Source organism: Varanus komodoensis, unplaced genomic scaffold (genome assembly GCF_004798865.1).
Source record: "Varanus komodoensis strain SLA01 unplaced genomic scaffold, ASM479886v1 scaffold29_1, whole genome shotgun sequence".
Lineage (NCBI taxonomy): Eukaryota > Metazoa > Chordata > Lepidosauria > Squamata > Varanidae > Varanus > Varanus komodoensis.
In genome coordinates, this window is record NW_025335759.1 from 6549854 (window position 1) to 6576727 (window position 26874).

The 26874-nt window shown below is 49.7% G+C and overlaps 2 protein-coding genes across 3 annotated transcripts in view; both read right to left on the reverse strand.

The window, feature by feature from the left end:
- Positions 1–1273: 1273 nt before the first annotated feature.
- Positions 1274–6304, reverse strand: RAB42 (RAB42, member RAS oncogene family). Its single transcript, XM_044435007.1, has 2 exons — positions 6084–6304; positions 1274–3200 (listed from the first exon to the last, which is right to left on the reverse strand). The coding sequence occupies exons 1-2, from the start codon at positions 6302–6304 to the stop codon at positions 2780–2782; spliced, it is 642 nt and encodes a 213-aa protein (XP_044290942.1). The 3' UTR covers positions 1274–2779.
- Positions 6305–11132: 4828 nt separating this feature from the next.
- WDTC1 (WD and tetratricopeptide repeats 1) overlaps positions 11133–26874 on the reverse strand; it is a 29595-nt gene continuing 13853 nt past the window's right edge. For both annotated transcript variants that reach the window (XM_044434916.1, XM_044434915.1), the window contains 11 exons: positions 25881–26068; positions 24736–24918; positions 23946–24040; positions 23074–23189; positions 22279–22354; positions 19420–19516; positions 18706–18879; positions 17437–17672; positions 16727–16895; positions 16212–16404; positions 11133–14729 (listed from right to left, as the gene is read on the reverse strand). In XM_044434916.1, coding sequence (XP_044290851.1) covers positions 14532–14729; positions 16212–16404; positions 16727–16895; positions 17437–17672; positions 18706–18879; positions 19420–19516; positions 22279–22354; positions 23074–23189; positions 23946–24040; positions 24736–24918; positions 25881–26068 — 1725 coding nt within the window. In that variant the 3' untranslated portion in view covers positions 11133–14531. The remainder of the gene's footprint in view (positions 14730–16211; positions 16405–16726; positions 16896–17436; positions 17673–18705; positions 18880–19419; positions 19517–22278; positions 22355–23073; positions 23190–23945; positions 24041–24735; positions 24919–25880; positions 26069–26874) is intronic.

A 26874-nucleotide genomic window follows, 5' to 3' on the forward strand; every position in this document is an offset into this window, starting at 1 on the left:
TTGTTCTTGTGCTGCCTGAGACAGCCATTCTAGTCTATTGTAAGCCGTCCAGAGACCCGCAATGTACTGGACAGGGTAAAAATACCCCAAATAAATAAATGAAAACCTTCACCAGCAGGGAAGAAAGTTCCAACTGGACACCAGCAGCACCGTCCCCAGCTGGAGCATCTCCTGCTTTTCTCATGAGCACTATGTTAGGGGCTGCAGCATCCACACCATTTTGTAGTTAAAATCTGGAGTAATTTGTGTTAAAAGCATTTCTTAAAAGACTCCCTCTAATTAAACGTGATACGTGCCCTGGTTTAGCCTGTGAATAGTCTGAAGATGTGACATTCAATACAACGTAGAGCATCCTGGCAATACCAGCTTGCTTTGTTTTAAGATCAAGTTGCTACTCCTTGGGAAATGAACATAAGCATGTGGGCAGTGCTGAAAACTCAGGCCATTTTCCAGGAGGTAAGGATTTGAGGGTACAATGCTTTGCGTATCTCCTTAAGAACTGCCAGAATGGGGGGATTTAATAGAAATGTATGCAGATTATAGAATTCAGCATTTCTTGTTGCGCAAAACTTGTTTTAGCAGAATATATGCAGCTCTAAGTCTAGCAGCTTGTCATGCAATCTGAGCATATGCAAGTTGACTCAGATGTGGGTCCAGAAGTGTCAACTCCCCAGTGTACATGCATGAGCTTGCAATTTTAGAACAATTAGTTCCTTACCACTGATTATTCTCCAGCTTTGCCTGCCTGCCTCTCCCTGCCTTTTTGCCGTGCTGTTGATCTAGCCTGGATCCAAAATGGCAGTTTCCATTCCCTGTTTTTACGATACCTTCTGGTTGCAAATGCAGTATGTTTGCTCAGGATTGCAGGGTGTCCAATGCCCTAGGAATTAATAAAAGAAACTTGGCAGAAGTTCTCCTTAATAGGCATGAACTAACCCATAACAGTAAAGGCTTTGTTTAGACGCTTTTTTTAAACAACCATTATAGCCACTTACTAGCTTGATGCTTGTCATTCTGCAAAAAAACCTATTTAGAACCACTGGCCCCATATGCAAAAATTGGTCCTGATCCTGTTTAAAAAACTTTAGTGGTAACTGCTGGTTCACTAGAAAAATAAGCCAAAAGCCAAAATAGTAGAGCAATTTTTTGATAATTTCTATAAAGTTGTTAAATTCTGCTGTTTAACCTATTTTCTGTTCTGAAGAATGATGTTTTTTGCTGGGACATCCCAGAATGTTCCCTTTTGCCTTAATGGGAGGAACATATCCTCCAACTGCTACTGAACACCAGCCTTGCTTCTTCTGATCCATTACCTTGGAGTTTCCCAACATGATGCCCTCTAGATTTCTTGGACTAAAAACCCATCAGCCCCAGCCAACGTGGGCACTAGTCAGGAATCCTGGGAATTGCGATCCAAAACATGAAGGGCTTCAGGTTGGGGAAGGCTGCTTTACCTCGTGCATCTTCAAAATGTTTCTAATTTAACTACTGTGCTTTATTTCTGATCTCCGACCTGAGAGGACCTCTGGCAATTGCACCTATTCCCTGCTTCGCCAAGACCAGAAATGGCCACATATCTGAATTCACAGCAAATCCGCAAGCAACAGGGAATATGCTTAAAACAACAGAGGTAGAGAGTTGATTTGAAACAACATTGTCCTTTACCAGCAGATCTTCTGTGGAAGATTGCAACCTGTTGTCATGAGCTATCCCCTTCCTTAAGTTCCAAAATTCAAGACAATTTTTGAAATGCAATTCTCTTTATTGGAGCTCCATAGTTAACAGAACAGTTTAGCTCTAACCTCTTACAAAAGCTGGAAGAAGAAGCTTCTGCTCATGTAAAGAGCTGAATCTAAGCTGGAAACTTCCTGACTAGCCCTCCCTTTCAGGAAGGCCGAAGGCTCCACCCTTGGGGAGAGCAAGATGGCGAGAACAAGGGAGCCCCTCCATCTGAGCAGCTGGTGTCGCCAACTCCTCCTTGCTGGGTCAACAATCGGGTCCCCTCCCCTCGCAGAAACCCTTCTTGCTCAGTGAGAAACTTCACTAAGCAACTTGGAACGGCCTTCAAAGGGTTCAGCTCCCGCCTGCTGCTGCTGCTGCTCCTCCAGACCCTGACGAAGCCTCCCACGGCGCAGCCTGCCCTGAGGAAGAGCTTGGCCCGCTCTGTACACCAACCCCATGAATTCCTAAACTCTGAGATGATTAATGGTATCACAGTTCTCACATCTGTCAGCCAGTGAAGTTGAATCAAACAACATGTTCACAGAATTAGGTGGTCACTGATGGAGGTTCAAGCATGTTTAGGGGGTTGGCCTGACAGATTCTTCTCGGAGAGTTGGTAGCCCTGATAGCTCTCTTTGCATGTTTCAAGTGAAGTCTCTGGAGCAGAAGAGGCTACGGAAGAGCCTGTCAAGATTTTGATTGATTAAAAAAGGGTGAGTGCTGACATTTCATACAAAGCAGGCACAGGCTTGCCTTAAATAAGAATCGTCTCCAGAGGTGTGGCAGGCACAGACATGAGATGTGCATTGCAGCAATCGCCAGTGACTCCGGACTGCAGCTGCGCCTCCACGCAGTCATCTGCACTTTCATTCTTAGCTGGAAAGACTTGTAGAGTTCTTTTCTTCCTGTTTATTAGATTAGCAATAAAGAAAAGGGAATTTCTGTGTATGCACCAGCCTTAAAGGTCTTCACTGGTTTTGACCTGCATTTGGAAAGAGACTGCACCATGGTGCTCTTACACAACAGCTCTGCAGTTTCCGGAATAATTCGCCTTTTCCTAACATGAGCATGTTTTATTCCCCGCTGCCTGGACTGCAGACGGCACGAGGGGTGGCAGTTTGCTTTTCACCCCATCCCACTGGTCACTGGGTGTCATTTTCCCACTTTTCAGTGCCTCATAGATTCCTAAGGTTAACATCTGGAAAGCCTCTTCCACATTGATGTTGCTCTTAGCTGATGTTTCGATGTACTTTGCCTCCAGTGAAGCAGCCAGTTTCTCTGCCTCCTTCTGCCCAACCTTCCGTCCTGCCTGCAGGTCACTCTTGTGTCCAACCAGCAGGAAGACTACATGACGAGGCTGCACCGTGTCCACGACTTCCTGATGCCAGTTCCTGATGTTCTCAAAGGACGCTCGGTTGGTTAGGTCAAACATCAGCACTGCTCCGGCCGAGTTGCGGTAGTAGGAGCGTGTCACCGACCTAAGAAAGGCAAGGTGAAGGATAGTCCATGTTCCGTGGGTTACCTCAACCATCTTGACAGATGCAGCTAGAGACATGCCAGGCCTCACACTTGGTGTCCCCTGAACCAATCCCCATCGACCTTCACCTCATGACTCATTGACAAGGATGCTGGGAGCTGGAGGTCCATGCATCTGGTAGGCCTGGGTTGCAGAAGGCTGGTTTATCTTTAATGCTCAGCTCAATTTTCCCCAACATTCTGGAAGGTACCAACTTTCAGCATTCCCATCCATAGGGGATAATGGGAGCTATTGTCCAATAGATGTGAAGGAAGCAAGCTAAGTTTTAAGGCTATCATTTCATTAATAGATCACTATTCAATTGTATCTGTATGTTTTTTGCAAGAAACGATCACTTCTGTAAAAGGCTAGACCTATGCAACTAAAAATTGGACTAGTCTGTTCTAATCACTATTTAACAGGCACCCCAGTGCTCAAAGGCCTGCAGTGGTAGCAAGACAGGATCCTGCCTTTTTAGGTAGCCCTGCCTAACTAAAACAACTAAACTAAAAAGAAAGTCCCCATATTTTTGTCCAGGTATGTCACATCCAATCGACTGGAAATATTATGGAAATAAGATTAACATACAATGTGATTTCAGTGTTATTACATAGACTTTTTCTAGAATATTTGTAAAAATGGATAGCATCTAGGTCCTGTATACTGTTTGCAGGAAAGAAACAAAGGTATTAAACGGTTGTCATGCTAAGTCAGGTTTCCCCCAACCTTGTGCCCCCCAAGTACACAACTCCCGGCACCCTTCAGTCTATAGGGCAGGCTGGGGTTCTGGCCATTCCACTACAACAGATCTGGGGAACAGCAGGCTGGGAAAGGCGGTCTTACTTTTAGCAACCTAAAAACTCTGTTCAAAATGCTGACCACTGCTCACTCCTTTCTTCTGGGTTCAACTTCCCCTCACTGAAGTTTCTGGGGCAACTTCACTTGCACTGCCATGCCTAGCCCTCTTCTCACTGAGTCATGCATGTATTACAGGGAGATATTCTCTCACACGCTTGTGAAAGCTAATTGCCTGAAACACTGCAATTAACAACTCTGAAATGACTCGGCGTGCTTTATTACAATTGTGACTTGCATTTGTTGTTGTTACTGAGGGGAATTTTCTGAAGAAAAATACAGCACTGGAACAGTTTCTGGCCCTGCAGCATTGCATCTTTTCCTCCTCTGCTTTCTGCGTCCTCAGCCCTGCTGCACACCTCTTGTTGCAGGAGCGCATAATCCCTTCCCTGCACAATTGGTTTTGCATCCACTCCGAGTCCACAGCAGCTCAGCCAAAGGCTTGGAGTGAGGGCATTCGTCTTGGGCACAACACCCCAGAAGCCGGACTCCTGCCTGTGAGAAAAGGTCTGCATCTCTGAAGAAGCCCACCCTGCCACCGCCCACCCGAATACTTCCTGTGAAGAGTTGCCATGTGCTCTCATCACATCCACCTGCTGCCTCAAGGCCTGCCTGGTTTGGCCCATGTAGTGGAAGAAGTGGGGAAAGGGGACCCATCCATCCAGGCTGCAGGCAACATTAGAAAAGCTGCCCACACACAAAATCCAAACAGTAACATAGAAACAGAGAAAACAGAGCGAGTCAGAAGGGGCCTCCCGGGCCATCTAGTCTGACCTCCGGCACCAGCTGGCTCCGCTCACGACATGCCTGCCATGTGCACGTCCAGCCTATCCTTGAACAGTACTCTGTTCACAGGATGCTGCTTCTGCAGGTTAGCACTTGTCCCGTCAGCTAGCAGTCCAGTCTAGCACATGCTACCTCATCCTGTTGCGCTTGAGTACGACAGGGCTATGGCACCCTTCTGAGACCCCATGCTCCCCTCTCTCTTCCAGATTATGAACAACTGGATTATGAAATGGTTCTGTGGTGGCCCTTGGGACTTCGGAGCTCCCTCCCTAGGTTGGTACACATCGCTCCTTCACTGCTTATTTTGTTCTTGGATCACCTTTGAAGACTTTTATTCCAAAGCTTAAGATGTTTAGGCTTAGTTTGTAACTGCTTCTACTTTCAACTGCTGGTGCTAGTTTATTACCTTGTTGCTTTGCCATGGCTTATGTTTTTATATTGTTTTACTCAGTCGACATCTGTTCATTTCCTGATGCTGCAGCACTTCTAGACATGTTGGTGAGGTTTGGATTACAGTTTTATCGCCAAACAATGCAGTGTTCTAGATGGTTTAAACAGGATTCAAACTGTCCCAGTAGAGGCAATTAGCCTACCGATATTAATCAGTCTCTCAGTATAAACATAAATGATAGGGGAGGTACTCACAGGAAGGTCAGACCATGTGTTGATGGGATGTGGTGCATTAAACTGGGGTTGGGGTCAGGACAGGGATTCCCCAGGTGGCCTTGTCCCTTGAGCCCAGCCCTTTCTCCCAACCCTTTGACAGCTTCCTGGCTTGGGTGCTGATTTTCCCCACTCCTAAAACATTAAAATACCACTCCCAAGCCTTAGTTACCAGCAGTGAAACCTTTAAACGAGGTGCTGCTGCTATTCCTGCTATTTTCAAAGCTCATTGCACCCCTTGGGCTGAAGGAGATGGGTTAGAGTGCTGTATTTAAGGCCAAGGAAGCCCTGAGCAAACACCTTTGCTTGCCCATAAAGCTCGCTGGGTGCCTGAATTCGAGGCCCAGCCCAACATGCCCCCCACCCCACTGCTGTGACGGAAAGAAGGGGCACTGGCCAGGGGCTGACCTTGTTGGAGAAACAGCTAAGCATGCAAGTTAAAAAACACCCATTTTCAGCCTGGCTCCTCAGTTCTGCCATCCTCCCGAGCTGTGGATCGCAGTTCCCTCCCCCGCAGGGAAAACTTCTGTTGGAAACTCACCTGAACCGCTCCTGTCCGGCGGTGTCCCAAAACTGCAGCTTGATTCTCAGGTCCGGCTCCACCTGCACGTAGTGAACGTAGAAATCCACCCCCACGGTCTGGTTTATGGACTCGAGGAAGGCGCCCTCGGCGTAGCGCTTCAGGAGCGAGGACTTGCCCACGGTGGAGTCGCCCAGCGTGATGATCCGGAACTGGTAGTGCCAGGCGGCGTCCGCGGCCATTCGGGCGGCGGGCGCGGCCCACGGGAGCCGAGGCGCATGTGGCCCAGCGCGAGGGAGGCCTTGCTGCGCGGCGGCAGGCGCAGGCGGCTCACTGGGCCAGCCTCGCTGGAAGGGGCGCGGACGCTCACCTCGATGCCCCGGGGCGGCCGCCGCCGCCGCCGCCGGAGCCCATGTTCGGGCAAGCAGGCGCCGAGCCGGGCTGGAGGAAGGCGGCCGCCTGCCCGCCCGCCCCACCCAGAGACTGTGCGGTGCTGAGGGAAGAGACGGGCAGGCCAGGCCGGGAGGAGACACATTTCACCTACATTCCTTCGCAGCGAGCCTGCTTCTGCTTTTCGGCGGCAAAATCAGATTTGCATAGCGGACGAAGGAGCAGGCGCTTTCCGGAGCTGCAAGGAGCCAGCTTCTAGGCGGCAGTGGAACGTCCCCGTGCTGCTCGGTGCGCACTTCTGAATGGCCAAGTGCGAACCCAGAGCGGAGGCCTCCCTCTTGGACTGTGGCACAGAGGAGACAGCGAGATGTTGCGGCAGTTGAGTAGAAAAAAGAATCCCAGCAGCTGAAATTCTCTTGTACTGCAAGACAGGAGCCCTGTCAACTCTACTATTCTATGATTCTCTGATGGGTCTTCAACCTGGTGCCCTCCAGATGTTTTGTACCGATTCCTAACAATGCTAGGAATTGGTGTAATGCATCTGGAGGGCACCAGATGCGGGAAGGCTGCATTTGGAAGTGAAGGAGCCTGATTAGCTTAACAAACGCCATTTGCTTTTTGTAAAACTGCTCTCCTCAGAGCGGAAAAGAAAAGGCAAAAGAATCTTGATAAAGGGAGACAAGGAAGTAGTGAGTGAAGAAGACCCCCTACGCACGCAAGGTCTGGCAGTAGTGATCACGCTGCCCCCCCCCCCCCGTGAAGGGATTGGACGTAGATAAGCACCCAGGCATGTGCAAGGGACAATGGGGAGGAACAATGAAGGAACAATGGGGTGAGACTGAGTGCAAGAAGGCGAAAGTGTAAGAAGGGTCAGTTGGGGGAATGTGTGTGTGTCACTTCCTGCCTGCCTGTACTGAGCGGACACCTGGTTGCTTTGCTCAGCTGAATAAAGGAACTGAGCAAATCTCCGCCTGACTGAACCACATTGTCGCCCGGTTAGGTGGGTCTCTGGTCACCTGGCTAGCAGGGACACCTACAGAAGAACAAAGGCAAACCTTAGGTTGAGAACAAAGAGGTAACTTGCAGCGGTCCTGTGCATATTTTCTTGGAATAAGTCCCACTGTCTTTGGTGAGGCTTACTCCCAGGTAAGCAGGGACAGGACTGTAGCGGTATGGGCCCTTCAGTCAAACCACGTCACAGTGTTTGAGTTTTTCAAAAGATTATTTTGACATTAAGTAGACATGCACATGTAGAGGCAAAATCAGTGGAAGGAAGGCCAGGCTCCAAAGGACACCATTCCTGCAATTCACTCTGACATCGATCCCTGGGAAAATTCTGGAGCAGATTATAAAAGTCAGTCAGCAAACACCTTGGAAATAATGCAGTGATTACTAGAAACCAACATGGATTTCTCAAGCACAAATCTTGCCAGAGTCATCTGATTTCATAATAACCTCCCTGCTGGGAATCTGTCTTGACTTCAGCAGAGTTTTTGACCTGATTAGCAAACTAGCAAAAAGTGGGCTAGAAGGAACAACGATCAGTGGATCCACAGTGGGCTACAGAGTTGGACTCAAAGAGTGCTCATCAATGGTACTTCTCAAACTGGGGAGAGGACCGGTCCTGGGCCCAGGGCTCTTCAACATTTTTATTAATGACTTGGATGAGGAAGTGCAGGGAACAATGATGACATTTGCAGATGACACAGAACTGGGTGGGATGGCTAATACCCTGGAAGACAGAAAGAAGATTCAAGGTGAACTTGGTTGGTTGGAGTGCTGGGCTGGAAACAATGCCATGAAATGGAGGAGGGACAAATTCCACATTCTGCACTGAGGAAAAAGAAACCAAATACACTGTCACAAGATGGGGAGTACTTGGCTCAACAATACTGCAAGCGAGTCGGATCCTAGAATTGCTGAAGATCACAAGCTGAATTGGAGCGAACAATGTGATGTGTCTGCAGAAAGGGCAAATACTGTTTTAGGCTGCATTAACAGAAGCCCTTCTTGCTCATTTAACATCCCCCTGCCCTGCCCCCGCAATGAAAGACCTAGCGCAGCCATCAAGTCCGTTTCTTTATGCTGTTTTGTAACTGAATCCCCAGTGGGCAAAGGAGGCCTTCAAGAAAGTACTCCACCCGCTGCTGAGTGAAAAGATCGCTGCAGGAGTAAAATACAGACCTGCATCAATAAAGACCCCTCCAGAGAATATCTTGCACTTAATGATGCTATTATTCCAGAATGGATGTACACAATTTCTTATAAATATCCATAGGGGAAACTGTTTGAGGGGAGAGAGCCGCCTCTTCAAAGAAAAGCAGCATCTTCTTCGGCTTGGTCAGGGTGCACTCACAGATTCAGTTAGCACAGGTGCAGCCGTCTGGCCATGAGAGGCAGGTGCTTCTAATCAGTCTTTGGTTTCATGAAGTCTTTGCATCTTTGCCAAAGAGTCTCCCCCCCCCCCACCCCACACACACACTCCAAGGAGCGGTTTTCAGCGGCAAGATCAGAAAGAATGAATGTCAGACACAGTAATCTCTCGCTCACACATAACCGCAACCTCAAGAACGGATTGTTGCCCTACTCAAAATGCACCCATGATTTCACTGGGAGATGATGATGCAAAGTTCAAGTTGTTTCGGCGAGGTCCCTTGCCTTGTCGATCCCCCTCCTCCTTGGCCCATTTCCTCCCTGTATCCCAGATGCTTTTGTCTCATTGCAGAACTGGCTTGTAAAGTGACTGGACTTTAGATTGCTCTTGTCTGCCATCTGTCAACTAGCAAAACAAACCATGAATGATTCATGGGGAGAAGAGTTTCTCCACTTTGAATTCTGTGTAGATCACCTGAGGATGTTAGCTGTGCATGTGTGCAAGTGGACAGGTGCACACAATTAGTCTCCACCAACCTTGGCTTCATTCAGCTGTAGGAACACAGAAAGCTGCTTTATACCAAGGTGGACAAATTGTCTACTCAGCCTGGCCTTGTCCAGCAGAGGTCCAAACTTTCAGGCAGGGCTAGCCTTTCCCATTCCCTTTAGAACAGAACCGGACACTGAACCTGGGACCCGACATGCAAAGTATGTATGTTACCACTGCACCACAGCACTCCTAGGGAGGTGCTGTAGATACAGCAACCGTTTCCATCCAGACAAGCAGAAAGCATAAGCCACAACATCTGGCACTGGGCCAACACTTGCAGCCCCCCCCCCCCCCCAACCTTTAAAGAGGCATTTCAAGAGACTGTGTCTGCAATCTCAATTCTTAGGCAGAAAGGATTAGGGTATCGGCAGGCTGTATGTTCGAATAGCAGGCCCTGGAGCCTCCAGCCGGACTTTCCCCAAGTCCTGTCCCCTCTCCCAGGAGAGAAAAGCACGGATTTCCATACACCTGCTGATGAGGGAAAAGAGCTTTGCTCTGCTGTGTGGAGGAGGCGAGAGGAGAACAGCTGCTTAGTGGGTGTGTCCTGCTTACCTGTGAGATAACTTGGACAGACTATTTGGATTCTGGTTGAAAGTACAGCTGAGTCAGTCTTCCTTGCTAAAGAGTGGGCTTGCCTAAATAATCTAATTCTACTTACTTCTGGTATGGCTTAAAATCTGTAGGAATTGCAGGATGGCCTACTCATTGTACCTCTGGTCTGGAATGTCGCCGCAGCCATTCCCAGATTTAGATTCAGCCCCTGAAGCAGGATGGGCTTCCTACACGTTCTCTCTGCTATACAATGGGAGCTTCCCTGGGCTTTCCATCAGGGCTTCTTCTTCTTGGGTGTGGCTTCTGTGTTAAGGCGACTTCACCTCATGGGTGGGCAGTTTGGAAGCCAAAACATCTGGAGGTCACAACTCCCATGATCCATCAACACTGGCCATGCAGGACAAGCTGCCCACATCTGTTCTACCTTGATAAACACATGTGAACATGCATGTGTGTCTAAGAGAGTGTACAGACAGATGCAACTGTCACATGACCTAGATGGCCCTGGGGCCAATATAGTGGAATTTAAGTTAGATAGATCTAAGCATACACAGGACGGAATTGGTTTCTATGGAAATGGTAGAATATACATGTAGATAGTGTGTTAAATGTAATCTGGGAAGTGTTTTAAAAATAGTGTAAGAACCAACCATCTGGGCAGAATTTAGGCAATTTGTCACCTCTGTACAGACCACTGCCTTATCACCTGCACCCCCTTTTTCTATCTTACTTCACTTCTTCTAACCTACCCTCTTTATAGTAAGTGGAGAAGTCCTATTTCCAAAAAACTAATGAAACTTGTGAGATTCTTGATTTCAATTGTAGAATATTTTAGATATTCCTTCCTGTTTTAATCTGAAAAGGAAAGTAATCAGTTAGTTAAATTTATAAAGTATAAGATTGTACTTTCACAGCCAGAAATTCGTATGGCTGCTAAATGACTGTCAGAAGCCCAATTGCTCCGTTTTGGGGGATTGGAAGAAAGGTCGTCAACACTGGAACGACAAGTGCATAGTTACGTAGCAAAGGTGCAACTTTACAAGGAGCCACTGGGAAGGGAAGGGGGAGTGTATGCCTTGCCCCAAAGAGAAGGATGAGGGGGGTGTTAGCCAGCACACGCCAACACTCACCATCTCCTTGCAAATGTCACAGAACTTAATCCCAAGCCAAAAATGTCTGAATAACAGAAGGACACCAGAAAGAAAACCAGAACAAAGAATTGTTTAATTGCTTAACCCCTTCTCTTCCAGCGACCAGAGAAACAGAAATATACCCTTCCGAATAATTTAAAAAAAAGAGAGAGAGACTGGTGTATTATCTCCACATCTGCAGGGATAAGTTTGGGGGAGAAATTTTTACTTTTGAATTCCTGAAGAGTTATATATAAGCAACTGTTTCCCCAGCTGCCAATATGAAGCCTTTTCTATACATTCATTAAATGTGTACACCAGAAGAGAGCCTTTTGCTAATTACAAAAATAGTATTTCTGGGCTTTTTTTAAAAAAGGAGTTAATCAAAAGGAAAAATAGAGCTGATCTTTTCCCTACATCCCATCTGAGGGGGCAAATAAGGAGAGTCAAACAGCGCCTTTTCCTCTATCAGTTATTTTCACTCAATCCATACAAAGTTCCTCATTCGCAAACAGGGCACGTGTGTCCAGAATGAGATGCAGAAGATGGGCTACCTCTAGCCCACTATTTCCCCCCTCTCTTTAAGCCAAGCAGCAGTAAAACTAAAATTCTATTCATGGCAGAAGAAAAAAATGGTCTAGTCACACGGCAGATGGCAGGGTAGTGGGGCAAGTCACTCCTGTAACAAGTAGCTGATGCTATTGCTGAATCACCTTTCGAAAGCAGGGATCGGGACCATGTGGCCCTCGACAGGCTGGATGGCAATTCCCGTCATCCCTCTTACCTGCACTTCCTCACCACACACACACACTTAGAAATCTTCATCTTTACCTGCGGAGCTTAGAAGGGTCCATTATTCACCCAGTTCCTCAAAAGGGGCATTCCTCCCAGTTGCCTTATCCCACAGCACAAGAACCGATCGCTGCCACTCCGCTTGCCCGATCGACAATATCGAGGCCGCACGGAGTGGTCACGCCATGGCCGGCTGAATCCAGTGAGCTGGATACGTAAGAGTCCTGGAAGACTCTATAGGACTCCATCTTTTAAATACAATAACCACCCTTTTTATATTTCTCCCTTATATACACATGCACGTGCACACTTGACAATGCAATGTTTTAGGACAGGGAAGACACAAGCCAAGCTTACACCGTATTTCTTACAGATCAGGGAAAGTGCTTTGACAATTCGAAGGAAAGGAAAAAGCAGTCAGAAGAACTGGGCTGGGGGGGGCAGGGGGGGTGTGGAGATGGCTGCTGCAGGGATGCATTTTCTCTTCTCATGGGCCCAAATACCAGGCCTCTCACAGCCAGCTCAGTTTTGTTGTGGTTTTATTTCTACTCAAGTTCTAAGAATGGGAAAGAAATTGACATGATCTCTCCAGCTCCTTCTCTTTAGGTTAGCCTCTTACCTATGCTGCAGATAATATATCCTGCTTTAATACTGTTGAAGAACCTGAAGTTCCCCTCCTGATTTTATAAAGAAAGAGGAATGCAGCGATTACTAAACAATGTCACTCTGCAAGTGGCTGGTGGGCTACAAGAAGGCTACGGCTTTAACGAACAGGAGGGGAGAAAATTGGCCTGGGCAGTTCCAGGTTCTTCGAGTCTATCTGCACTGTAGTGCTGTGCTACCTGGAAGGCATACCGTTCAGAGACTAGGAACTCTGTGTAACCATAGACTTCACCATGATCTGAAATGCCTAGGCAGAGAGGTGGAGGCAGAGCCCTGCGCTCTCCCTGGCTGCCCACTGCGGAAAGAGGAAGCCCCACACAGTACTGGACAGGGCTACGGCATCCGCTTTTGCTCGGAAGGAAGACCACGGTATGCCTGCTGCCACTCATTACCTGGGCCTCTATCTGGGGAGGGCAAAAAGGGAGGTTTCCTGGTAGCCTTCCCCAACCTGAAGCCCTCCAGATGTGTTAGACTGCAGGTTAGCACACCTGGAAGGCAGCAGGTAGGGAAGGGCTGTCTTCTGGCAAGGTCAGCTGCATCGAGATATCCACACTCCCAGGTCTGCTTTTGTTTCCGTTTCCAAATGAAGGCCACTTGGAACAGAAAACACGAGAGGTTTCAGGGCAACCAAGTGTGACTGGCACCACCTCACCTTGAGTTCTGCTGAACGCAAAAGCCTCTGCTGGTCTCACTCCTGCCACCATTTGCTCTTGTGGGGGGGGGGGGGGGGGGGCTGCAAGCTGTGCTGAGCAGTCGCTTTAAGAGCATATCCCTGCAGAACAGGAAAGCCACATTGCCAAAAGCCAGCCTTACAGTAGCTGGCTACTTGCCCTAGTCTCCTCCAACCTCACCCTTGCAATGCAAAGCAACACTGAATAAGCATTAGTGCAATTTTCAGGGATCTGGGTGAGATTTGGATGGCAATTGGGTGGGGGAGGGGAGGAGAGGAAGACGACTGCAAATCAACTGTGCAGGATCCATGTGATGGTCAGAACCTGGCAAGCCCACAGGTGAAAAGGGGCCTTTTAACAAAATGGACCAATGGGAGAGCCAGCGGTTGATGCAGTTTTCCAGAATCCCACCTGCCAGAAGGCTGGGGGTGGAGCCTCCTACTGAAGAGACGGAGGGGGCAGCCTTGCCTTGAACCCTCAGGCAGGTCTTCGCAGCACACAGCCTCCTCAGTGATCAGACCCGTGCTGTGCTGAGGCACAATGGTGAAATGCCCCACACTCCCTGGCTGGGGACAAAGGAAAGCGAATATTTTGGGACAAGGGGAAAAGAAAGGCAGGGGTTTTCAAAACGGGAGCAATGCCAGGTCACATGCACGAGCTGTGCCTCTCTGTGCACAGAAGAAATAAAGTATTAGATACCAGAGCCAGACATTCCTCGGCTTGATGCTATGGACGCAGCACGTCCGGTGCTACATTAACCACGGTGTTTTATCCAGCCACATTGCCTTGTGTTTCAGATGCAGGGGCTGAGTGGATGCTTGTCAGCTGAACAGAGGCCACAGACTGTGAGCCTGATCTAACCGCAGAGCAGGCAAGCCAAGCTTCGGAGACAAAGATCACTGCATTGAACTTCATGCCATAATCCCTGCCCTAGTTTTCACTTCTTTATTGAGTTTTTAACATCCTCTCTGCAAAAAACGCATTCATGTAGGCAACGCCTCCCCCGCCCAGGAGCCGTGCGGCAGCTCTGCAGGAGGGGTCGGCTACCCTGTGTTACACTGCTCACGGACAACAAGGAAACGAAATCTCTGCACAGACTGGATTCTGCTAGGAGGCAAATCTCAACAGGCCGCATTACCATGCTGCTCAACAGTGGAAGAGGGCGCAGGGGAAGAAACTGTAGCAGCGGTTAAGACAAAGCCACTCCTGCCTCTGCCGGCATGTCCTATCCTGTGCATAGTGTGAAACAGTGCAGTCGTTCATCAGAGTTCAAACTGAGCAAACTAGATTTCCCTTCAAACAATACAACCCCAAAACCAAAACGCTGGGAAGGAGAGGCAATTCGGCTTTAGCTGGTCCGGCAGTGGACCTGCCCGTCGGAGCTGTCTTCGTCGTCCAGGCCTCCGGCCCCGCTGCCCGTCAGCCCCGTGATCCGGTAGCCCATGTTGAACAGCATCACTTCCAGGGGGTCAGCATTCATCCGCCTCTGGTTGGCCTGGGAGGCGCCTTCCATATCTTCCACCACCCGCCCATTCAATGCTTCGCTCTGCAAAACAGGAGAGGGAGAGGCACCAGGGCCAGCTGCTCACGCAGGACAAAGTGCAGAGGAGGGGGCTGCTTGCAGGTTTAGAGACAGAGACAGGTGGGCCAGGCGTGGGTCACACTGGGCACGCTGCCTCTGAAGAGGGAGGCGTTGTGCAGCCGTCACGCCCAGGAGACGCGGAGGGATGGCTGATCCCTCAGAACTGGGTGTTGCGAGGGCACGAAGGGTGTAATGAAATTTGGAATATGGCAGCTAATGATAAACTGACAACAGAAATGAAAATTTTAAAAAGGGTTAATGAAAGCAAATGAATATAAAGAAATTTGGGAATATTTTGTAAAAGCAGTACTGATAGAAGGCAAAGGCTGTAAACCCAATCAAGATTATATGAATTTCTGGAGGGGATATGGGTATAATTGAAGTATATTATATACTATTAATTGTTATAGTATGTGTATGATAGTAGTATTGGTCTCCAGGATGGTGGGTGGACTCTTTCATTTATTCTTTTTAATCACTGTGTTCTTGTTATGTCATATTATTGTTGTTGTGATTGTATTTATGGTTTTTTTCTATCTAAAAAAAGGGGGGATATATATCTAACCTTTCTCAATATGCAATCTCAAGCTGGTGGCCTTCAACACATCTTGTGACTGTGAGTTCCATCATCTCCTTTGGGTTCATTGTCCCATACAGAAGATGATCTTGAACTGCTTTTGAACGAAGGCATTGCCCTCACGAGCCACTGGGCTCAGGCCATCTCCCTCTCCTCTTGCAAGTGCTGAAAACACCACTCTGTCAAGACGTGGCAGGGTTTTTAATTGTAAAAAGAGGGGAAAGGAGAGAAATCCTTTGGTATTTAAAAGAAGACAAAGACTTCTTAGGAGCCACCTGGTCCCCCAGAGTTTGACAGCACACATATTTTAGACTTCCCAAAAATGACCGGGGTAGGTATTTGACCTGAGACTGGAACTCACTTTCAAGTCCAGCACTGCCCTCTATGCCATGCTAGTTCTGGTCACCCACCATCTGGTGAAATGGCGATGAGGATTAACACATGAGCATTCTTTCATATTCACACCCCACTTGGTCCATAAATAAGTTCCAAAGCAGACTACCAGCCACCCCGAAAAACAGCTATTAAAATCATCAAGGACAGGAGCAGAACTAGGCAGGCAAAACCAGCTTGCATTTTACATTCCAATCTCCGTCTGAGGAAATAGCAACCGCCCCCCAGGAAGGGCCCGCCAAATCCGTGGGGACACCCCCGTGTCGATGAGGTTGTGTAACGGTTTCTGAAGGCGTGAGAGAGCCATGCTGGGTGCACCAAGCCCCTTCTCCTTTTGCTGGAGCTTCTCAGTCCTGCGGCAGCCTGCCCTGTTCCGCTGTGTAGGAGGGCTCTGCAACAAGCCCTCATCCGTGGGTCTGAGGGAGACGGCCGGCTCCTGTGGGCAGCCCCAGCCCAGCCATGGGCCCCAGTCTTACCTCTGGCCTGGGATTCCACAGTCGTACAACCGGGTCGATGCCACTAGTAGCCAGGAAGCAGTAGCTCGGGTGCGGCTGCAGGCAGTTGACAATGGACTCGTCCCCCTGCAGCACCCGCACCAGGTTGGTTGTCTCTTTCTCCCAGATGAAGAAGGAGCCATCGTCAGAGCCACTGACAATGTACTGAGCATTGCTGGGAAGAAAAGAAGTGGAAGAACTGAGGCCACGTTCTGCACGGAGCAGGGGCCAGACTCAGTGGCCCTCTGGCCCCTTCCAGCTCTAGTGTTCTGTGATCTCACAGGACACATATTAAAAAACAGGGCAAGGTCTACTTCCAAGGATCCCTCTGTCCTTGCATGCCATGCCTTTTTAAGCCTGTGGGCAAGACCTGCCTTTCTTCCTGATTGATTAGAAGCTGCTGCAAGAGCCCTTTTTGGCTAAGGAGCAGGATAGAAATTATTTAAATAAATATGTCGCAGAAACTTTGCACTTGAAAGTCATTCAGGTGCCCCTACCTGCCAAAAAAGTTTGCCTCTTTGATGTCTGTGGTGGTGTTGCAGTGGCCACAGTATCTGAATTTGTAGTCATAGCTGCGCTCCCGAAGCACCATCTCATCATCCGAGATGGAATCTTTGCGGCCGGTTGCTCGCAGCCAGATGGGGCCGCTTCCTTTCTTGTCTTCCGCTAAACCGAGTTAAATAGAGAGGTACTTATTTCTACAGATCCGACAAGACAGAAAGCCCTTCCGTCCATTAAGCTTTCTCCACAACCCCAACCCACACCCCTACAAATGGGGAACACATCACAGCAACTTTGCGAGGCCACCCACTCAGCTGGGGGGTCAAGTCAAGGACTTTTGCGCCCAAGCCACTCCCAGGCGCCCATCAGGGCTAAAGAGAAGGGAAGCTGGAGATTAAAAAGGCGGCTACTTTTCAAAGTGGCCACAGGGGGCTCCAAACTGGCTCAGGCTCAGGGGACACGGAGTACAGGGTTTCACCATCCCTCCTATTTTGCCTTTTTCCCTGAGCTGGACGGCGCTTTCCCCCTTGCCCCATGACTGGTTTGCCCTGTCTGGAAAAAATGACTGGGACAGACGCAAGCAAGCAAGCAAGCAAAGGGAACAGGCTGTCGCTGTCTAGCCTTGAGGACAGGGCCTCCAAGGAAGGGAGACCGGCAGTGCAGTGCCGAGGGCTGAAGGGCGGCGTGCCACCACGCCGGTCCTCACCGTTATCCGTTTTGGAAAAGAGCGCGGCGTTGATGTCCCGGTCCAGGGCATCGCAAGCACTGCTGTGTGCTTGCTCAGGGAACTTCCCTTTGAAGTCATCCAGGCACTCCAGGGCTTCTGTCACGTACTTCAGCTCAAACAGACAGCGGGCGAGGCGGAAGTGAGCCTTCAGGTGACATGGGTTCAGGGAGATGGCCCTCAAGCAGTCCCTCAGGGCATCGTAGTGATCCCCATCCCTGCAGGGGGAACGAAGCAGAAGAGCCCTGCACTGCACACAGCCTGACACCAGTCCCTGTCTTCCCACTCCCGAAAAGAGCACAGTTGCTTCCAGATTGACAAAGGCAGCTGCCTTCTACTCTGTCAGATCTTTCGCCCCGGCTGAGCACCGTCTACGCCAGGCATGAGGAACGAAGCTGACTCCCTGCTACACACACACACCCACCCACACACACACACCTGTGAGACGGCACCTCCCTTCAGCCCTAGCCAGCATAGCCAGTGGGAGGGACAGTGGAGATGCGGCTGGCAGCATCTGGAGGGCTCCAGCTGCCCCAGTGCTCAACCACGCAGATTGGCCACCACCCTCTGGGTTGCAGAGTCTTTCCCAGCCTGACCGGGACCCCCTACATGCCCAACGAGGGGCCACACGTGCCTCCGCACTTCCCCCAGAACGGAAGCTTTTCCTGCTGCAGAGGTGAGAGGCGAGCCCTCCCCAGCCCTGATATGGAGTGGTGTTGTCCCAGCAGGGAAAGACCATCTGCGGGGGGGGGGGGGGGGGGGCAGGAATGCTGCAAGGCAAAGGCTAGGCCTTTCTGAACTGAAAGGAGACACGTGCAGTGTCTTTGCGCAGGGGGGCAGCCTAAGAGCGGATCCACAAACCAGCTGCAATGGCACTGACGGACACCCATGCAAACTATACCTGTTCCTGGATCATAGGATGCACAGATAAGAGCAGGCCACCCAGAACTACGCCAGGCGGCAAGAAAGCCTCCTTCCCAAGGTCTGCCCAAGGCATGCGGTTGCCTGAGATGCAGGGTAAGATTGCACCCCCCCTCCCCAATGTATAGGAGTCTGGACTGGCAGCAGAACCTTCCTGGGCGAGGGAGGCAAAACTCGGTCCGTGCGACAACCACAGCATGGCCACCAGCCGCTTATGGTCCCTCGCTGCCCACCAGCATCTGTTAGCTGAGGCAGCTCCCTCAGCTTGGCTAACGGTAGGGCTGGACCCGCCTGTGTGGGCGCCCCCCACAAAGGGCCCTGCTTGCTCACCACTTGCGCTTCATGTAGGCTGCGGCTCTGTTTCCGTACAGCATGGCGTTGTTGGGGGCTTTCTGGACAGCTTTGCTGTAGAGCTGGATGGCTTGAGTCCACTGCTGGCACGCAAAAGCCTCGTTGGCTTGCAGCTTGATTTTCTCCAGGTAGGGAGGCAGCTCCACCTGTGAACTGCAGGAGCGAGGCAGGCTGGAGTGGGGCAGAGCAAGCCTGCGCCACGGAAGCCCACTCCTTTCTGTCGTGCTCATCTGTACATCGAGGTTTCCCAAATTAAAATGGGAACAAACAAGGTGCAACACACAGCACTAGGCCAGTGCAGGGTCACCTTACACAACCTTCTGTCCCCTGGCAATTGAATTACGGGGCCTATCATATGGTCAGCTGTATTCAACACCTGTGGGGAACAGCAGGCTGAGGACAATTAGAGGGGTGCGACACGTTTTCGGGAGCAGAGAGAGCCGCGCATGGGTCTTTGAAGCTGGCAACAGGTAGATACTGACTCACAAGAGGAGGTGATCTCATGAGCAAGGGGGACGGGGCAGCGTCTTGTGGGTCTGAGCAGCTGCGTCAGTCTCCGTCCGGCAGGAGCTGCAGCCCCTGGCCAAGCGGGCTCTTGCTCTGCATCTCTGCAAATAACCCTCATGGCTTTCTGGGCACCGCTGGGGCCAAACAACGCCGGCATCACCTCACAGAAGAAGGGCGTGGCCTCACCTCATGTGCGCTCGCCCCTCGGACAGCCTGAAGCCGTTGCTGTGGAGATGGATGCCATTGGACACTCCGTTGGTCGAGGTCTTCCCGTTCTGCACCTCTGGGGGTCATAAAGTGGGGAAGAATCAAATGAGAGCAACGAGCAAGGTAGAGGCATCTTGGGCACACCGGCCTTTCGGTTTTCATGGACCTGTCCACCTGGAAGTGTAACGGCAGCACGTGCTTGCTCCACACGTGCGCACCCCCACAGCAACTCCCAGTGTGTAGAGAGAGCACATCACATCCTTCATTTCTGTGATCCTGGCAAAAGGCAAGCCGCTGATGGGCATGGCAGGGTAGCGGTTAGGGCTGGACTGAGACCCGGAGAGCTGCATTCCATCCTCTACTTGGCCACAAAGCTTGCCTGGGCACTGCGGGCCGGTCAGACTCCCAGCCTCACAGGGCCATCGTGGTGTGAACAAAACAGAGAGGAGGGCAACCTTGCGAGGTGCCCTGGGTTTCTTCTTGCCAGAGGAAGGACTGGATTTAAATACACTACTATGATACTAGGGCCGCCTTGTGGCAGATCTGATGCCGTGTGTGTGCTTGTGCGCGCACGTGTGTGTGGCCAGCCAGAAGCTGCTTCGCAAGTTTGTTACAGGGTTTGGCTATTTTACTGTGTAACCAAGACCTCACTCAGGATTTCAACTGGATCTCACTGTCTATAATAAATTTTAAAATTGTTTTTCAATTGAATGTTACATTGTGCATTGTTTTAACAGAATCCTTACACCATTCTGAGAGCACTGTGCTAATTGAACAGTACAGAAATGCCTGAATGAATGAATGGGTCTGTACATCATGCAAGGCTGCATCCCACACACCCCAAGATAGATGTTGTTTCAGTAATCCTAGATGCACACAGTGCCTACAGGGAAAGGACCCACCTTTCCCAACTGGATGTACTCCAGAAGTGTAGGAGTGCATCTCCCAGCATGGCCAAGGGGCTGATGGGAACTGGTGTCCACAACACATGGAGAGCACCAGGTTGGGAAAGGCAGGGCTACTCTAGCTGGAGGCTGTAACCTGCTCTGTATTACTGGCTTTTTCCAAGACACCACATTTGTTCAGAATGACTTAGAAGGAATGAGAGGCTACAGTGTTGTCTCTCTACCAGATATGCAGCAGAAAGGCAACAGAATAAGGATAGTTTTCCTGCCTCTGCTACAGACACTGCTGGGAATCTTGGCCTGGAGACAGGCAGGGAGGGGGTGTGTGCGCAGTGCAAGGCAAGCTTGGAGGGCTGGTGTGTATCTGAGCTCGTGAAACACACTTCAGACCTGTGGGTCTGTGCCAGGAATGCATTCTGGGGCGGGAGGAGAAGAGCACAAGCACAGGTTTTTTGCAGTAAGAAAGCCAGCCAGATGTCAGGCTGGGAGGACGCCCCGCTTGGCTTTCACATCCTTGGTGCTCCACTCTCCTCGCTTCTCAAGCAGGCGGCACACCTGGCAGCAGGAGAGCCCCCAAACAGCTTGAACTGGCCACCGCCAGAAGCGCCGGACAGAGATCAGCCTGGCTGGGAAGAAATGCCCCATCACACCCTCTATCTGCCCAGCGAGGGGAAAAGGATGGCACACATCCCAGGTGGTCTAGCAATGGCTTGAGAGGAATCTCCAGGCAAGCATCATCAAGAATCCAGGTGGCCTCCACAGCTGGGCTTTCACAGCAGGATAGTGCCTGCTGCAGGAAGGCCCTCAGTCCTGCTTGGTTTGCTCAGCCTTTGACTCCCGAAATCAGGGCAGTCGCCAGGGGAGTTCCTGCCAGGCCTCTGCTGTCAACACCAACAGGGCTGCAGAGATGGGGAAACTGCACCCCCAGGTGGCACGCTGGAGGTACTACACGTTTCTTCCTTGGCAATAGAGTCACTAGAGTTTGACTCTAGCATTACATTCACTGCACTGCACCAATCTGTTATCTAAACTGATCGTTCAAAGCCACTGAGTTCTGCCCCATACACGTCTCAGCCCCTCCCCACCCCCAGAATAAACTGCAGTCCATTAGAAACACGTGGCCCTATCGCTTCGCTGTTCTGCTTTAGACACCAGGGACTTCCAACCTGCTTTCCGAGAGGGGCCGTCTCTCTGCTTGGCACTGCCCTCTGCCACTCCATGGCTTTTAACAAAGCCATACCTGCTCTGGCAACTATACCTGAAGCACCAGGCGGAAAGTTATTTTGCATATTAGATTTACATGTCATTAATAAAATGCAATTATGTATGCCCTGAACTTGGTTGAAGCCAAATGTGACCCTCGGGACCGACTCAAAGAAACACCCACACAGAAGAAAAGCTTCCGTGCGAGAGAGATGTTGCCAAAGGTGGTCGATGATTATGGATGGAGCATTCATGGAAAATGGGGAGAAAGGAACACTGGGAACCTAGGCACTGCTGCCATTTTTTTCTGCGGAGAAGGCGATCAGTGGCTACCAGCCTTGCTGGCTCTGTGCTGCCTCCTTCAGCAGAGGTGGCATTCCTGCATATACCAGCTGCTGAGGAGCCCGGCAGGAAGATGTGCTGCGCCCATCTGCTGGAGGTGTCCTGTGGGCAGCTGGTTTGCCACAATGTGTACAGAGTGCTGGACTAGACAGACCTTTGATCCGACCAAGCATGGCTTTTCTTATGTTCGTATGTCCACCAGCCATTATTCCAGAGGATTCCGCAAGGAAATGCTCGTGATATTCACTCTGAAATCTATGTCAGACACCCACAAGAGCTAGAAACTTAGATGGTTCCAAAAATGCCAGAAGCTGCACACGGAAACGGCTTGGGAACCAAAAGAAATGAAGATCCTTCCCTTCACTTAAGATGAATGAAACACACATACCTCCTGAGGAGCGGCATTTCTTTGGCAGGAGAAAAGTATATGGCCGCTGCTTGTAAGTCAGGTCAAATAAGTACACCTAGAAATCAAGCAAAGACAGCAAATCATTCTTGCAAACAGTACAGCTGGAGAGAAATGACAAGCAAGCAATAAAGCACCCACACAAAGGTACTGGTTTGCTGTTGATCCAGACTGACATATCTGAGTATAAGAATACATGGAGTAACAACGCCTCTCACACACAAAAATGCAGTTAATAATCCAGTATAGGCAGTGTGGACAGTCTTATCCGGTCTCACACACAAAAGCTACGAGTAGGACTTAGAAACATCTCTCTTCAGCCAAGGATACATTAATTTTGTTCTTTCAGCAAGAAAACCGAAGACACGGACTCCTGCCAAAAGATGCACCCAGCGTAGACTGAAGGACCTTATGACAGGGAGGGCATCTTTTCCATGTTCCCTGCCCCCTTCCACCAATCCATTGCTCTCCAAATGGTCCAAAAAGCCTCTGCCCAGCACTTCCTGGTGCCTAAGGAAGTATATCTTTTGCTTCCCAAGGAGGGAGTTCCTCGGTCAGAGGAGGTACAAACTTGTTAGCAGTTTTCCTAGGCCATCAAAGATGTTCCAAGTCATATAAAGGGTTAGGTCAAATTTGTATAACAGTTAAGTATGGGCAACTCACAAGCCCAAAGAGGCCCGACAAAAAAGCACTGGGCATTATCTGCAGTGCTTCTGCCTATAGCACTGTGCAGAGAGGCTGGCAGAAAGGTTCCTGAGCATCCAGAGTTGTTCTTACCTGCTCCCCTCCCATATTGACTAAGAGCTCTGTACCGTCGGGACTGAAGGTGACGTATGTTGCGACCAGCACTCTCAGCCGGTTATTGTAGTCAGGCAATTTAACTGGAAGGTGCCCTGCAGAGGTGGAAAGATTCAAGCATTGTTCAGCCACTGAAGAATGGGAGCTGCTTCAGCCTACTATTACCAATAGCCTGCAAAGGCCTTCCAAGGTAAGAGGACCACCCTGTATGAACGCCAGTTCCTGTGGTACCCAAACGGGCTCGGTAACACAAGCTGGATGCACGCTGCAGCGATGAGATCTACGTGAAAGAGCATCATCCTACTGGTCTGCCTCCCACCACATGGAGGCCTTTGATCTCAGAGGCTCCCAAGTATGTGGTGCCTGGTCAGGCTGCTGCCAGCAGGACAGGAGGAGCGACGGGGTGGTGTCCACCTCTCCAGCCTCCTTTGCCCCTTTCCAGGCATTTTCCAGTTTTTTCTTTCTAGACTTTGATTGTCTCCCTGAGCAGAGGAGACAAGAGAGACCAAAGGATTCTGCAACTCCCAGCCTCTCCTCTCTTCAATGCCCACCACAGTGTCCCCCTTTTCTCCCTCCTTGAAGTTGCTTGTGTGATCCCAGAACGCAGATGTCAGGGTTCTTTCTGCTGCAGCTGTGAAGGAGCCGGAAAAGGAACTGATCTCTGCCCCCTGAGGCCTTGAAAGAGGGACTCCAAAACAACCCATGGTGCCAGGCACACCCTCCCAGAGAACAGAAGATCACTCTCAGACACCTGGCTGGAGTTGCCTAAATGCATCTTCACCTCTCCTCAAGCCACCAAAATGATCAAGCTCCTGGACAGATACACCAAGCACCCGTTGCAACAGCCATACCTGCTACATAGTACTGGGCTGCTCCATCTGGGAGAGGTTTCTGTCGATCACAAAACGTGTGGACTCCAGCTGTGGGATTCTGCTTCATGCTTTTTCTAGGCAAGAGAGGGGCAAAGTTTAGTTCTCTCTCATTGGCTTGCTTCTCTAAAAAGGAAACTTCCATTTTTCTTGGTGAGGCAAATTAGAAAGCACAAACAGTTATATTAAAAGGAGAAATATATAAAAACCAATGGGGAAATTGGTCAGTTTGTTGTACTGTGCCTACAAAGCCCAATTCAGTCTTGTAGGTCCCACCTGGGAATGCCCAGGAGACGTCACTCTATGGAACCAAGGACTTTGATTGCTTGGAGAGGGGGATAAAAAGAGAACATTCGAGCTGGCATTTGTCCCCTTTGGAGAGAAACCGGTTACTGTTGAAGGCTCCATCTGCCAGTACCTTGCTATGCTACTCGCAAAGTATTTTATCTGATATCGGTGGTAGGTTAGCTAGCTTTGTTGTTTTAAGTCTGAGATGGTCAAGAGGCTTGGGAATTGTGTTTAGGATTTGAACTTGGCATTTTGTATGCTGTTCTCCCATTTCCCTTTCCTTCCCATCTCCCTCGTGTGTGTGTGCGTCTGTGTTGCTGGGAGTTCCTCCACTCCTATTTATTATTCAACCCTGCCCCTGTAGAATCTGAGCTGCTACCTTGTTTGAACTGGTGTTTGAACCTCTTGTTCCTGTTATCATTATTGCCTCTTGCATTTGAAGCTTCGCCCCAGCTGGAAGCTGACCAGGTTTAGGCACCATTACCTGTGGTTGTGGATCATGCGTATATCATAGATCCGCACAAACGGCCCACTGGCTCCCACGGCTAGGTAGTTATTGTCCTGGGGGTTGACAGTGAGGCACTTTGCCTCCACAAGCTGTCCGCAGTATTCTGTCAGATCTATCAGAACTTCTGAGTGTTTGCTGTTCTCTCGCAGGTCATACTGCCTAAAAAAATGGAACGAAAGTGTTGAGCTGGTGATCCACAGGAAAGGAGTGAATTCAGCTGAGATACCCATACTTATTTATTTATTTATTTAGAATATTTATAGGCCGTCCTTCCACAGAGCCTCAGGATGGCTTACATAAACAAACAAAAATAGTAATAAAAACATAATACAAATAAATTCCAGATCCACCCTGGCTGCAGATTAAAACATAAATAGCTAATATTAAAAGTTATTAAAATATTAATTAAATAAAAAGGTATTAACCTGGTGCTGAAAAACAAATAACGACGGCGCCAGGCAGGCCTCTCTGGGGAGCGCATTCCATAGGCAGGGCACCACCGCAGAGAAAGCCCTCCTCCGAGTACTTTGCCTCCTAATGTCTTTCACGGAGGGCTCCCGGAGGAGGGCCTCTGCTGCCGATCTCAGGGGGTGGGAGGACAAATATGGAAAAAGGCGTTCCTTTGGGTATCCAGGTCCCAAGCCCCTAAGGGCTTTATAGGTAATAACCAGCACCTTGAATACTTCTCTAACCTACGTCTTTGAAGTCCTGGCTTTTCTTTATATGGGTTATCCATGATGAGAAGTCTGATGAAGAGGACCTGTGGCTCAATAGTACAGTGTGTGCCTAAGGCCACTGGTCCAATTCCTGGCATCTCTGATCGAAGGATTTTGCATCACCTGCCAGGCGTGACCCCAAGACCAAAAAGAGTTGCTACCAGTTACAGCTGACAACTGGCTTTGTCTATTTGCCAATGGCCTGATACAGCATAAGGTGTCATGCCAATGCGAAAACTGGTTTAAGAGTTCCAGCTTTCACCAAACCCCCTCCAAGGGAACTGCCCTTGTGGCCAAGGGAGAAATATTAGCCTCCTCACAAACCCCACGGTCCTTGGGAGAGCTGGGTGAGAAGAGATACAGCGGCTATCACTCCTCAGGGCGGAAGATGACAAAAACTTGTACCTGACCAGTCCATCCTCAGCTGCACTCCAGAAGGTGTTGGGCCACATGGGAGCAGTGGCAATGCGCTTGACTCTGTTTTTGTGATCCCCAAACATGTGGATGGTTTCTTTAACAGTCAAGTCATGGACGTGCACCTTGGAGTCAGCAGCCCCAGTGATAAGTATCCGATCCTCTGTATGCGGCAAGAACTATGGAAAACAAGCAAGATCTTCAGTCAAAGCACTGATCTCCCACCCAGCCATAAGAACACTTCTTACCTCATGACAGACAAGCAGATACCTTTTCTCAGGCCGCGGTGTCTCTTGAGGAAGGCCTCACTTGATGGGCTTAATTTATCCTCTCCAAAGGATGCCTTAAACTTTTCTTTACAGGCAGTATTGAGCGCATTTTAGATGCAAAACATCAGGTGCGAGCAGTATGCAGAATTCTGCATTTTCTATATAAGTGCAAGTGTTAGGGTGCCGCCAAGGGACACCTGTATTCCGCCAACCCCTGCATTTGGCATTTGGAGCCCACACACATCGAGGCCGTCCGTACACAAAGAAACTAGCCCTGCAGTGTTGCACCAATCGGGCCTGAGCACGTTGCCAGGGTGACTTCTTTTACATTGTTATTTATTTTATATTGTTAATTTTATATTGTTATTTTTGTATTTTATTGTGTTGTAAGCCGCCCCGAGGCTTCGGCAAGGGGCGGCATAGAAATGTTTTAATAAATAAATAAATGTGTGGGCCAACCGTCCTCACATCAATTTCAGTGACAAATGGCAGGTAGATGCAGGGGTGGGACTGGCATGATCTCCCTCTCCAGCATATGCACATTCCAAGAAACTGCACAGCGCCTTCAAGTGCCGCTCAAAGAATGGGCTGATTTTCTGCATCATGGGAAGGTAGGAAGAGCAGCAAGTGGCAGAATTCAGCATAGAGAAAGCGCAAAGGCCACTAAGATTTCCCAAGTACAGTGAGGGCCCAAATGCACCCAAATGCAGACCTAT

Excerpts from the sequence above, each read along its gene's own strand:
- RAB42 (XM_044435007.1), bottom strand. The coding sequence starts at position 6,304 with ATGGCCGCGGACGCCGCCTGGCACTACCAGTTCCGGATCATCACGCTG. Across the intron at positions 3,201-6,083 it reads GCCGGACAGGAGCGGTTCAG|GTCGGTGACACGCTCCTACT; the intron begins GTGAGTTTCCAA and ends TGCCTTTCTTAG.